The 14780-nt window shown below is 38.3% G+C and overlaps 1 protein-coding gene across 1 annotated transcript; it reads right to left on the bottom strand.

Annotated features, from left to right (window-relative positions):
- Nucleotides 1-760: 760 nt before the first annotated feature.
- On the bottom strand, nt 761-9474 carry zbtb32 (zinc finger and BTB domain containing 32). Its single transcript, XM_020092620.2, has 5 exons — nt 9350-9474; nt 6107-7127; nt 5125-5234; nt 3208-3381; nt 761-2021 (listed from the first exon to the last, which is right to left on the bottom strand). The coding sequence occupies exons 2-5, from the start codon at nt 7105-7107 to the stop codon at nt 1792-1794; spliced, it is 1515 nt and encodes a 504-aa protein (XP_019948179.1). The 5' UTR covers nt 7108-7127; nt 9350-9474; the 3' UTR covers nt 761-1791.
- Nucleotides 9475-14780: the final 5306 nt, after the last annotated feature.

Raw genomic sequence — 14780 nt, forward strand, 5'->3', positions numbered from 1 at the left:
CTGATGGATGATGTTCAAACGGTGAATCACATCCTCAGGCGAACTTGCAAAAAAAACGGACACTGTCAAGAAGCTACTTAATTTATACATCATCTGTGTGTAGATCAAGATCCAACTCCAGCTAGTATATCAGTCTAAGTATGAGTACACTGAAACGCCAGGGAGCAACAATCGAAACAAAGAGAACTGCAACCAATGCCCTGACCTCCAGAACATATTTCCATGTGGACAGATTCGCAGCTTCAGTGTCAGGCATTTGAAGCTGAAGCAGCTTGCCCGAGGAGCTGAGGGCTCCACAATAGACCTGCTTTATTTTATTTTATTCCTCATTTCATTGCTATATTTTTATTCATTCTGTTCTTGTTTTTTAACTGTATTGTTAAGCACCTTGTATTCCAATCTAGCTCGAAAGGAGCTTTATAACAACATTTGATTTAATTTGTTTTCAAGCCTTTAAAGCTGAAATCTTGAATGTTTGCAGTGTGAAAAGTTGCATGATAGCGACATCATGTGGTCAATGATGTGTACCTCAGTTTAAAGACGTGTTTGATTCAACACAAACATTCACGTCTATCTGATTATTTGATGCACTGGTATGATGTGTGAAGCTGAAACATCTTATATTGATTCAATTGTTTATATATTGTTCATATTGTTTATCTTCATTTGAACCTATTAATTCAAGATGATGACACATTAACTTGTTTAGCTTCTATTTCATAAACATGAAACCAACAAATAATCTTCAGTGGAAACAGGCCCCAGAACGCCACTGAAAGCTACTTTAATGGAAGGAAACAATGTGCATGGTTACATTCTGAAGATACACTGTACATATATTCATATAACTGAGTGTGGTACAACTACAGAGGTCTGACAGGTGGAAAATAGAGTAACACTTTTTACTTTTGAGACACACACTTGTGTCTATGTGTTTGATGAAAAATGCAGGCAGAAAATGATCATGCAGAGAAAAATAAAATAAAGAAATCTATTCAAACTCCCTCAACATTCCTTATTTCTTGTGTTATATGTAAATACAGCAAATTAATGTGTGGAATTTGACTGACTTTGGTACCGCAAACAGTGTCAAGGCTCACGGCTGTTCCCTAATGCTTATGAAGACTCTCACTCATCACTCAATGGGTTAGAATCAATTCATGTTTTTGAATGAGATCATATTTATATCACATTAGGTGTGAAAACAGACGAATGTTGACAGAAATGTCCGGCAATTAATAAGAAATCTTCTCTTTTTTTCCTGCTGCAAATATGAGAGACAGTGACTGGTCCCATTTTAATATGCTGCTGTAGAGAAATGTTACAGAAAATAGAGATTGTTATAGTTGTTCCCCTCATGAGGGCGCTATGAACCTGGATCTAACTTGAGTTTACACAACTGGTCCAGTGATTGGGAAAGTGAGGCAAGTGACCTGTGTCATTGGATGAAGATGAGCTGTTTGTGTGGCTTTAATGCACTAACATGAAAGTGAAATAGTAAACTCTATCAATACATTTGACATGTTTGGAAATAAGTGCTGCACTTTTCTGTTCTGCTGTTGGGAACGTGCATGGATAAGTTATTGCTACAGTAAAGTCCTGGTTCGTGTCCCTCATGCTGACTGAGGTCAGTGGTGTTAAAGGACCCTCTCAAACATCAACATGAGTTTATCCAGTAAACACAGATTCTTATCTCTGTGACTCAAACGTAATGACGCTACATGAGGGCCACAAAGTAAAGCTACACCTTATGAGAACTTTGTGCAGATGGAGGTGTCAGTGGGGCGTGGCTCAGATGTGGGAGGTGTACAGGTAAGTGCTGTTGATGTTCCAGTCCGGGGGGAAGTCTTGCACTGCATGGCTCTTGACATGTCTGTGCATGGCGACCAGACTGCTGCAGAACTCCAGGCACACCGTGCACTGGTAGGGCGCTGCCCCGCCGTGAGTTCTCAGGTGCTTGATCATAGCTGAGTAGTCTCGTGAGCGCTGACCACAAAGGCGACATTCGAAGGGTTTCTCCCCTTGAAGCAGAGCGAAGAGAGAACAGAGGCCCACAGAAAAGAAAGATCAATATTCAGTCATATTAAATATAGATAGAATTTATCTAGGGAAATGTTTCCTAGTGAGAGCTCAACTGGTGAGTATAGTGGACTAAATTGGTTCAAAGTTATGTTTATTAAACAGTGACACTTATAAAAACTAAACTAAATACATTCTGAACAAACCTTTAATTATAAAGTACATGTTTATATATCAGATCAATGTAACACTAATCTTAACGTAGGACATAGTTGTGTATTAACTTACAATTAAGTTTATTATATAAATTATTATTTCATAATACATATATGTTATAATAATATATATATACATATAAATTCTATGTATTATATACAAATATAATACATATATATGTAGAATATATATATTTATATTTATAATATATATATTTTATATAATATATATATAACATCCATATTTTTGTTTGAGATTACAGGAAACATCTCAGTTAGCCATAAAAAATATTGTTTGTAGATATTTAATACTTTTCTAATAATAATTTTCTATTTCCTCACTTCCTATCTTGACGGATGTTTAGCGCCACTTCTGTGTTTTAGGTGTTATAACCAATTGACAACAAATGATCTTGAATCTACTGGTTTCCATTACATACACTCAGTTGTGCAGAGGAGACTGCTTGAAAAAGGTAACCTATCAGAGTTGAATAATTTGATTTTACTGCTGTTTGGTAAAAAACTCGATAAAACACACAGGTTTCTCCGTCATGCCCCTTTCAAGTCTGCAAGTTTCAACTTAAAGTAAAATGAATATTAAAAGAGTCTGCATTCATTTGTGCGTCCATGTTAACAACTAACCTGTCTCTGACCTGTCTGGCTTTATAGACTCATCGACTTAATCGGCCACAGACCTAATCTACTATACTTACTTTTCAGCCTTTTAACATGAGTGGCTGTCTAAAGACAAAGTGCACTAATGCTTTTGGCCCATTTGACTTCACTGTAACTGGATTTTTGACCAAACTATATAAATATATTACATTTTGAAATTCCCCTATGGATTGTTCGTGAGGTTTAACCCTAGTGTTGCACAAATAGAACAACGATTATTAGCTATTATTGTATGAAGTCATTGTGTTTTATTCTAGAGACTTGAATCCAAAGCGAAGTTTAAAAAAGAAGTGTTTACCTGTGTGAACTCGGTGATGTGTGTCCAGCTGATGTTTCAGACTGAACCTTTTGGGGCAGTGTTTGCACTGGTAGGGTTTGTCTCCACTTGTGGATTGTCTCACTTGATGATTGGTCGGCTGCTCACGTTGCACCTCATCTTTTCCACGGAAATGACACCCTGCACAGGCCTCACCTGTGTAAACGACAAGATGGGGTGAAACAAGTCAAGGTGTGAATGTTGTGGTCGACAGTGACCTGACTAAAAAACACCATCACAGTTGTTCTGTTTATTGCCGTAGTTAGGTGTTTTTTGATATCCGCAACAACAGGGCAGAATAAGCATTTCCTTTAAAAACATTTATTTGAAGTAAAACGTACTTGCTGAATGTAGCCTGTTCCCTATCGCAACGTTCAGGTTTTTCTTCAGTGACTCTGCTGCAGGAGGCGGGGTCTAATGTTACTTGCCGGCTCTGATTGGACCAATGGACCAGTAACCCTCTCGTTAATGATCAATTAAAAAATTAAATTAAAAACAATGTGAACATGGAACTGTAAAAGTGGTGGAGTAGAAAGTGGACTGATATAGTAGTAAGTAACGATGCTGAGACTGGTTATTGAGTCAATTGACAAAAATGTAATCAGGACATGAGTTGATGATTAATCAATAGTCAAAGTCCTGATCTCCATTTTTTAAATGTAATACTTTTCAGCCTGCAGTTTATAAACTGTATACCACAGGGTTTTGGACCATTGGTTAAATAAAACCAGACATTTAATCACTTCACCTCAAACCAGTGGAAACAATCAATCACTTGAGAAAATAATCAGCAGATTTGTCAAAATTGTTAGTCATGATTTGCTGCAGTTATAAAGCATTTGTAGTTTTCAGACATGCTTAAGTTGACAGCAACATTTGTCTTAACCACTCTTCAGATGCAAAACTTTATTTAGGTCTACTTCCTGTTGCAAGACAATAAATTAAATCTGCATGAAGTTACTTTCCTGTAAGTCAGCATGCATGTTGTCTGCAGCCACATAGGTTAGCGATTGTAAAAAAAACAAAGGTGTGACTTTGAGGTTGAGGTAGTGAATCCAAAGTTTTTCGGTACTGTTATTTTAGGGTTTTAGGGTTTTTAGGGTTTCAAGTTAAAACCTGGGCCCCTTCGCACAGACAGGATGTAGAAATATGGAAGCTGGTGTACTGTAGTAGAGGAAACTGACAGAATAAACCACATAATTGAACACTCATCACTGACTAATATTTCTCACTGTATACGACCAAACATTGCTTTAACTTCCAGTGCCCTTATTAACATGCACTAATATAATTTCAGTGAAGGAGAAGAAAATACTCTTTATACTTTATATACCTTATACTCTTTTTGTTTATGTTTCTTATTTTATACACTTATGTTTCAGATTGTATACTAGAGGCTAATTGACCACATTGCTTGTAAAGCACCATTTTAACTTAATCTTTTGACATATGAACATAATGTTCCATTGAACAGAGACAGATAAAACAGATTCTACATTAACAAATGATCAGACACACATCCACAACAGACTTATGATTCAGACTATTTAAATGATCTTATCGGACTTCCTGAAAATCTTTATAAGAACTTATCATATGATGATTATATATATATATATTTTTTTTCTGGTAGACAAACCGCTGATGCGATGCAGTTTGTACTGTACTGCATGTATGTCGCTGTATCTAGTAACCACACTACTGCTCCTGCTGCACCATGCTCTCAAAACCACAACTCTCTTTATTACTTTCCATTGCGTAGCTAAGTGTCTCAAGGGTCAGGGGTCAGGACAAGAAGCGTCTCTACATTTCTATATAGAATAACCCTCATTACAGCCTTGATCTTACTGAATATGTTATCATATTAGTATCTGTTTGTCTATATAATCATATCACTACCTGATGCTGAGGAGGCTGATTCCTGTGGCGCTGGATCACCAAGGTGACTTGTAGTGCACTCTCTGCAGTCTTTAACTCTCTCAGCTCTGGCTTTGGGCACTTGATGGAAACTGTGGGAAAGAAATGGTTTTCTGATGCAACCGTCATACAAATCGGCTTAAATCTCACCTTTCAAAATATTAAAGAATCTCTCTTATCTGAGTGACAAATAGGTACTTTAAATATACAGCAAGTACAAGTATTACAGAGTAAATATCTCAGTCTGCATGAATTTTACATCATGTGATATCCCCCAACCAGCACTATTAGAAGTAAAAAAACTAAGTCAAACTAGGGAGTGGGTTAATGAAGTGACGTTGATGAAAAGCTGTTTTTTATTTCCACAAAGAACCAAAGATGTGTTGAATTTCTTGTGGCACAGCAGTGGCCAAACACTGAAACTTTATTTCAGTGGGTGGAAAAACTTGAATTCTACAAGGGAGGGGAGAAATTTAGGGGGCTCCCCTTATCACACTGTTCCCATTATCACACTGTTTAGTTACACTGTGTGGAACATTGCACAATATTCATAGACTTTGAAAAGTTAAATCAACCAAAAACAAAGTCAAATTGGTTTTTAACACTATTTAGCATCATGAAAATAGAGTAGAGTGTGATGTGTAAAAGATCAATAATAATAAATAAATGAGATGAATGGAAATTATCATTTTATTCTATTTTAACTATTGAACTGAAGAGTTTGACTGACTGGGGCTGAAAGCGAAGAGTTAACAGATGAAACTGCTGCAGCTGGAAAGTGCAGGATGCTCGATCACACACATCTATACCCAGACACCAGTGAGTCAGGTGCTGCAGCTGTCGCAAGGGAACAACTGAGCAAACTGGGGGATTCTAAATGAGTGTGTGAGGGGAAAAATAGGGAGACACTGACTGAGAATAAAGAAACAGAAATTTCCCAAATCATGTCCAAGCGCTGACCCACCTCTGCTCGAAGCTCTGCACACCCCCGTTAAACGCTCTCTGGCTGGATTTCTTTGTTTTTAGCAGGCCTTGCTTGATTATGCTGCCCATCCCTGTGGACCCAGTGTAAAGGTTTTGTGCACAGTGTGGATAAAGGCCTGAGTGGTGGACTCTGTTTTGAAAATGGGGCCTCAGCAGTGGGAACATGTGGGGAGCAGAGAGGGAGAATGGGTATGCTACTGCCGACGGATTAGGGGACTGTGCACCAAAGAAGTTTGAGTAGTTCTCTGCTATTCTCCTCAGGGTGCTCACAGAGTTCCACACGTTTGTAGAGAAGGTCCAGGGAGAGGAGGGGGAGGAGGAGGAGCTGGTGGCCGGCCTGCTGATAACACTGTTGTGGGGTGCTGATGACAGAGGGGACAATCTGGGCTTCTTTCTTGAGGATGGTGATCTGCTGTGGTTCTCAGCAGACTCAGGGGGTGAATGATTCTCTGTGACATTGCTGTTGCTTGTTTTCTCCCCTGTTGAGGACGTCTGTTGGAGTTTCTCCTCTTGAACCGGACTTCCTTCTCTCTTTTTATCCATGTCCTTTGCACTTTCTTTTTCTTCTTTGACATCTTTGGTCTCTCCTCTCTCCTCCTCTCTCCTGGCTCTGTGGTTGAGGGTGTCCAGCTGTTTCCGGCACTGATCCTCCAATGACCACATCTCCAGCAGCTGAGCGGCTCTCAGCAGCAGGTACAGGTCTTCCACGGACACCTCAACAGCCTGGGTGTAGGTGAAGTCCAGGACCTGCTGGAAGGTGCGTGGTGAGAAATACTCCAGGGTACAGTGGGCCGGGCTGTCTGTGTCAGCCTGGGCCAGCTGCTGCGCCAGTCTTCTGCTCGCACAGGCCAGCACCAGTCGATGAGCCCTGAATGTATGACTCTTGACTGAAATGATAACATCGCACAGTGACCCTGAGCGACGTAAAGCATCTGCCTGCTGCAGGAAGTGGAAATATTGGGTGTTGTTGATTCGGATCATTTCTGAGGTTTATGGAAATACTGAAAGAGAGACAAAAGGGAAAAAAAATCCCAAGACAAGATAACATTAGTTTAGGCCCACACTGTGGTTATAATAGTTATATTAGCAGTATTTGCCCACCTGTTACCAGGAATGTGACATCTATAGATTTGCTAGATTGCAAGAGTGAAAACAAGCAGCAGGAATTGGCCTCAGATGAACTGATAAAATGTTTCTCAGTTTTTTTTGTTGAGGGAGGCAGAGTGTACTTCAGCTACTTTGCAAAACACAAGATATTTTTATTTTAATGCAAATAAACACTGAAAATAAAGGTAAATCTTCACAAACAGTAGAATGTAAACAATTTCTTTTTTTATTAGATCATCAATCCCACATAAAAAAAATCCCTCAGTCTCAGAACTGATGTTGTGTCTGGTCAACGGGTGAAAAATTTACTTCGCTCACATACACACTTTAAAAGCCACAAAGCACTAACAGCACACAAGTAAACATGAGTAAAGTATGAACTTTAACAGTGCTGCTGTATTTGGGCACAACTAACATCACAAAGACAAGCATGTGCAGAGGTGGGATATGTACATTTTGTAAGTCTGTTACAGGAACGTTAAGTTTTACATCTAAAAGTGAGATTAAATGTGAATGAAAACACTGTAGTTGTTTGTTAAAGGTACCGGACGCCTGAGAAGTTGGAAGTCTAAAATTAACCTTTGGTGTTTAACAAATTAATGAATTTAAGTTATAAAAAAGACCATTCATTAATTTCTTAACTAATGTAATTATAAAAGAAAAAGAGAAATGTTTCATTTAATTGTAGCTTGTTGTAATATGTTTGTCTCAGATGTCAATTTGATGTATTTGGTTGCGTATAGATGTGGGCCGCTCCGGAATGAAGTAGAAAATGACTTATATTTATTGTACCCACGCTAAATGGAATTCATACTGTTTTTACATTAAATGGAAATTATACTCTATTATGCTAAATTAAATTCATACTATATTTACGCTAAATGGAATTCATACGCTATGTACACTAAATGGAATGAGTTGGTGCAATGAAAGCTATCATTTGCGTACACGGACATATAGCAGAACTCTACACCTGTTTTTTTCAACGGCATTCAGAACGGGCTGATCAAAATTGTTATGTTATGTGCAACAAATAAACAATGTAACTCACAAAATTAACATTTTTATTTCCAATTAAAGTGGTCATTTTAATACTTGATCATATATAATATATAATAATAATTATTATTATTATAGGTAGTAGTAGTAGTAATAATAATAATTATTATCATTATTATAACAACATTAATATTTATTATTAGAATTATTATTATTATTAGTGTATTAGTGCTCATAGCAGCAGCACTGTGACAATTCTAATTTAGCGGCTGCATTCATGTGACGTTTTACAATGCATTTTGTGATGAATAACTTTAAATTGACTTTGTTTAACAACATAAATCAATGCTCAATGGGATTTCACCAACACACTTAAAATAGTGTGATGTGTTGTCAGGATGTGTAAGGTACAAACCTATAGAAGTTCCACAGAGATGTTCACTTTCCATTTGCAGACAGTTGACAAATGCTGCTGTACTTCAGTGCATCAAGTCAGAAACTTTAGTTGTAGCTGTTTAATAAACTCTACTTGTCTTTTCATTCATATTGATTTGATGCACCTGACACATGCATGGTCCAATTTTAAACTCAATAAGAATCTAGCTGCGCTCTCCTGAGCCTGTTGGCCTTTAAATCAATTCTTCTGTTGTCTGTTTGTGTGCAGTTTTGTCCTTGTCTAAATCTTTTCATCTTCAGAATACATTTGGTTTATAAAGTAACTTGTGCAGCAATCGATTCCCCCCGATGCAGCTCAAATCGACTCTGCACTCTAGCAGAGTTGTGACATAGTTTAGCAGATCTCTGAGCTCCTTGCAGGCTCAGTACTATCACACGGGGAAAAACCGTGCATGCACATGACAGACTTACACATCCTTTGACAGGACATGAACTTATCTTTGCCACAGCTCACATGTGATAGACTGGAGTAACAATTGAGATCTAAAAAGTCTCCACGGGCAACAGAAGATCATTAGCAGCACACAAGTTTGTGTTGAGAGCCAATCAACAGAAAACACAACCAAAGGGACCGAAGATGAGCAAAGGTAAAGTGCATCTGCTCGAGGTTTTCGGTCTCAAAAAATTAAGAAGCAGCATAGTTTGTGATTGAGACACTTACCCTCTGTTGAGCGACTGTTTCTCCCTGGAGAATGACAAACTACCTCACATCATGACTGTGGAATGACTGCTAAAAGAAACAAGAGTGTCAGAGTACAGGCTTTGCTGTGGGACAAGGTGGTTTCCTCTTTAGTCTGTACAGTCCCTCCTCTTCAACTCATCTCTCCCTCATTGGCTCATTGATAACTGTGCTTAATAGTTTGCTGCCTTAACCTTTCCCTAAATATACAAGCTCTCTGTTTGGTTTTGTTTTGTTTTGCTAAAATCATGGAGGCCGTTTTTGTGTTTAGTATTCTCTATGTTCTGTCTTAAGTAGTGAATAGAAAGTGTGTGAAGTTAACAGGAAAATAATTTAAAGTAGTGCTTTTTCTGAAGCTGACAAAAGGACGGTGTGTGTGTGTGTGTGTGTGTGTGTGTGTGTGTGTGTGTGTGTGTGTGTGTGTGTGTGTGTGTGTGTGTGAGAAAGAGGAGGACAAACTGGGACAGTGGTTGGAGGTATATTTGTGTGCCCGCCCTGTAGATGCTGTACATGATTTCCTGCCCTCAAGCATCACTAGCTGGTCACTACATTAATAAGCTGTTCTGTGCTCAAACAAAAACCACTTCAGTGACACTGATCTGTGACAGGAAACAGACGAACAAAAGCCCAGTCGTACCTGAACGCAGTGCAAGGCTTCACTGAAACCTGCATCCTCAAAATAGAAATATCTTCTTAGGCCTTCAACTTTGTCAGTTTGAGGTGTGAAAACCTGCATAAAAGGGCTGACTAAACAACAGATCCTTTGTTTGCCTTTAAAACTTTGTTTGGCTATTTAACTGTTGATTGCAAAATTATCGTTGCTTCCTGTAACATTATTATGATTGGTACACCATGTCACAGTTGATCATGAATCAGGTGGTTTACATTATGCTTTCGTGCGAATTCAAAAAAATGTAACCCGTGAAATTACCATTATAACAAAGTTTTTCCAATTGTAATATAAGTTACAAAATAATATAATAATATGCATGTGAAAATACTTTTTGATGTGTATATTTGGAAACATGCAAATGTATCTGGTTATCAAATTGTTATTGTGATTTCCTGACTTCATTTGTATAATCGAGTCCCGACAGGTTGATGTTGTCAGTGCACAGACAAACAACAAATAGCTGGTGTTTGAATTTAGATATTTAGCAGCTAAAACCCCTGTTATTTTCTCAGGAGTTGGTGGAGAACAAAAACTGAGCAAAAAGGAGAATGGATTCATCACGAAAGCTTATTGTTGCTCCATGTCTGCGGGATGTGTAAATGATAAATGGTTTGTGTTTATATTGCACTTTTCTAGTCTTGATGACCCCTAAAAGCTCTTTACAGTACAGGTTACTACCATTCACCCATTTACACACACATTCATACAGTGAATCTTTGTGCTCTGTAGTTTCCTGCTTAACAGACTGGAGTGTAGTTTGATCATTGCAATTGGAAAGCAGATGGTAAATGTCTGATGCAATGAAGTCTGATAAAGTGGAGAGAATGTAAATTCATGTTAATATCACTTGGCAAAAGTCCTTCAAGTCACATCTGGTGCGAACTGAGAAGCAACAGAAGGAAGAGAGAAGAAGAGCCCAGATTGTGAAAAGCACCTTTTTGTATGAATTCTATAGTTTGGACAGTTTAAAAAAGTTTGCTGTAAATACGTTTTTGTTGTGATACCCAAGGTTTTAGTAGCTCTGAGGAACACAACATAGTTTGGTTTTGGTTTTTACAAATGTTCCTAAAAGAACTTAAATATAATTTAATACAAGAGTGTTACGTGCTGTGTTTTCTCTATGCTCTCTACTCTCTCTCTCTCTCTCTCTCTCTCTCTCTATCATTCGGGTGCCTCCATTTTCCCTGTAGCTCCAGTGTGAGTGTTCAAGGCTGTGCACAATCACCAATCAAAGCCACGGTGGTTAAAAGGCAGAGAGAAGCAGACTCCCAGCCCCAGTGGACCAAGTGACAGCATTTGAGTTCTTTGTGTTAACTTTGGTGATCTGTTTCGTGTGTGCTATTGATAGCATGACCATTTATTTTCTGTTAGGTAGTGGTGTTGAGTTAATTGTTACTGCTGTTCGTCGATGTCACTTTCCTTTTTAGAAAGTTGTTTTCAGTTTGTTATTAATAAATAAATGTTATTAATTGCCATGATTCTCTTTCCCTGGGTTATTTATATTGTTATTCCCCTCATCCCCTGGACTTAAATCGGAAAATATTACAACGAGGAAAAGTTTTTTTATCTAACTCTTAATTTTTGTAGATTGGTTAAAAAGGATTGACATTTTAAATCACAGAACAAGGAGAGAAGGATTGTGAAGTGAATTTCCTCTGTAGTCGCATCATTAATGTTTTATCTTATCTTATAAATGTTACTGAAGAGAATTTTACAGGTTTTTCCAAAGAAACTGTCTGTATTTTTTAAAATAAAAGTACTATGTAGATGATGTTAGAAATTCATTATCAGCAACAGAACTGATAAGTTTGAGGTTTTATCTACGATACTCGACACTATGCTCTTTAATCAGATCAGTAATTAGTGTTGCATCAGTGGAAAGTTATTTGATGTTGATGTTGTCTGAATCATGAGAAAGGTCTATAACATTATGTGGAGTCCTCATTACAGTGAGGTTCATATGATTATTTTCAATGTCTTATCCTTCTGTTGATCAATTTGAGGTCATCTAATCCCACTTTTGTTCCTCCAAATATTTGCACAGAAGGTTCTTACATCACCTCTCGCAAGAAGCTGTAAATAATATATACTATGTATTTTATTGTATCATTATTAAGAAGGAGGATAAACAGTGAAAAACTTACGTCTTTGGGTAACTTTACAAAATGGTTCTATATATGATAACAAGGATGAAATATATATCATATATATCATATATACATTGCATCCCCACAGTAAATTAAACATATAATGATGGTGTGGTAATGTTGGAACTAAAGGTGCATTGTTTCTTGTGTCTTGGAGAAAAACCTCAGTGAAAAATAAAAGTGATCTTATCCATTCTGACCTTGGAAATTTTGGCTAATTCAGTTCTTGAGGTTGAAAATATTAATTACATGAATTAAATATTACATAGAAAGGAGCATTTAACTTACATTGTATGTTGCCTGTGCAGTTCAGTGAGCAAGGGTGCTGACTAGGTTTTACAGAGGTTTTACAGGTAGAGCGGGTTGTCCACTAACCAGAAGGATGGCGGTACGATCCCATTCTTTCCCATTCTGTGTGCCGACGTGTCCTTGTGCAAAATACTGAACCCCGCGTTTCCTCTGACCTGTGTGAAATAGTAAAAGTGCTGCGTACAGATGAACTGTGTGAATATGTGTGTGTATGAGTAAATGTGTGTATGATTTTAAATGCAGTGCAGACAACTTGCTGTATAAATGAAGCTTCAATGAACATTCCAATCTTTCTCACTCAACAACATGAAAAAATATCAAACCCTTGAATCGTGAATGTTAAATATTAAAGTAGGCTACTGTATCTATGTAATACTCTTCTCTAACTGAGGATATAGATTTGCAGCACAGCGTCTTTTCACCTAATGTCAGGAATGTATGTCGCGTTAACCACAAGGGGCTTTCCTTATAATTTTCCTCGTTATGGTTTCCTTGTGAACGCAGGTTTGACACGTTGATGCATCAGGAGGGGTGCAACACTGACATTTGTTGTCTTTTCTACCCTGTTAACACTGGATTGACTACGTACACTTCTCCCTCTCTTTCGCTCTGTGCCCGTGTGACATTTACGGCTACTGTGAATACCTCGGTCTGTGCGAGTAGTTAGCATTGTGTGTTGCTCAAACCACTGGACAGTCAGACATTAGTGTCATTCCAGCATTTAAATGTCAACTTATGCTATATGGTGAGACAGCCAGAACAGATGCACAAAGGGCTGCACCTACCAGTAATAGCAATACTGTCACCCCCCCCCCCCCCCCCCCCCCCCCACCCCCCCCCCACCCCCCCCCCAACCTGTACACACAATACACTCCTCAGCACCTACAGTCCTCTCAGTGTCAGTTGAACAGCCACAGTCAGACACCTAACCCAGCATCAACGCTGACTCACTCATCTGTGTGGGTCTTGTCTTCAAACCCTAGATAATTGTTTTTCTGCAGTATCCAAACACTTTATGTGACGATGAGGACGTTTTAATCTTTTTAATTCATCAACTGCACAGTTCATGTTTGATGTACACGGCAGCGTTTTGAATCTGCATGCTAAGGGGTTTCATATTGTTGCTTTGTTGAATGAATCAAAGTGTTACTGAACTAAACAAAACACACACTCACACTGTGATGTGATAAAAGTCTGAGTTTGCATGAGTCGTCTTACATTACCACAGTGGTGGTATAGGGAGCAGTCGACTTCAGAAGAACCACTATCAAGATGACTAATGTGCACTGGAGGCATCAATGACTAACTGTCACTGTACAGCCACAGAGCCTTTTTCACAGTAATTTGGGTGACAGCACTACCAGTCAGTGTTGTGGTTTGGAAGAAGTGAACCTGTGCAGCGCTCGGGGGCCGGGCTCGACACTTCTTTGTAATTTGTGGGTGCAACGAGCTTAGGGCCCTGCCAAGGGACTGTCAGATTAAAGCTATGCTTGCATTGAACTTTATAACAACAACTTATACAGTACTGTATAAAAGTTCAACGCACACCACAGCTACATTGCAGTATATCGATACAGTACAATGAATTACAAATCATCATTGGCACCTATGTATCCCTGCTTTCCCTGTACAATAAATGTGTCGGTGTAAATGACATGTTTTAGCTCAGGCACCTAATAGAACACAACTTAATATGTAATGTTGTATAAACTAAATATAACTGAAATTATATTAAATTATATTATAATTACATATATGTTGTTTTTTCAGCTTGAGTTGTGTGAATGTGGCAGCATGAATCACATGAGGCTTTTCCTGACAGGATGTGAACTGCAAAATTGGCTTCACAGAAACGACTCTGTGGCTTGAGGAGTAAGTGAAACTACACTCTGTGAACTGAGAGAAAACCTTATCTTAACTGTGGTTTAAGTCCATATTATGCAGGAACTCACCTTTAGCATCAAATAGATGATATATACATGATTGTTACACAGATGATCAGGATTATTCAGCAATGAAAATAGTGTAAATTTGTTTTATAATGTAGCATAACACATGTTGTGTGTGCATAAGGTTTCTTTTCACCAGAAATTCAACTGAGGGGATACTGGAGAGGAAAAAACGAATTTTCCAGTGAGTAACCAAGATAGTTTCCCCCCTGATGACAGAGGCCTCCACATCACAGAGTTCAGTACAAGGGTAATGTCACGGTCAGTTTTCAGTCATGTTGCCTCTGTGTGATGACAGCTCAGAAAAAGACAGCACACAAAGCACAGACACGGTA

The sequence above is a fragment of the Paralichthys olivaceus genome, chromosome 13 (genome assembly GCF_024713975.1).
Source record: "Paralichthys olivaceus isolate ysfri-2021 chromosome 13, ASM2471397v2, whole genome shotgun sequence".
Taxonomy (NCBI): domain Eukaryota; kingdom Metazoa; phylum Chordata; class Actinopteri; order Pleuronectiformes; family Paralichthyidae; genus Paralichthys; species Paralichthys olivaceus.

Coding starts and splice junctions, on each gene's coding strand:
- zbtb32 (XM_020092620.2), bottom strand. CDS start 7,107: ATGATCCGAATCAACAACACCCAATATTTCCACTTCCTGCAGCAGGCA. Junction 5,235..6,106: donor GTGCAGAGCTTCGAGCAGAG/GTGGGTCAGCGC, acceptor TCTTTCCCACAG/TTTCCATCAAGTGCCCAAAG. Junction 2,022..3,207: donor ACATCACCGAGTTCACACAG/GTAAACACTTCT, acceptor CTCTGCTTCAAG/GGGAGAAACCCTTCGAATGT.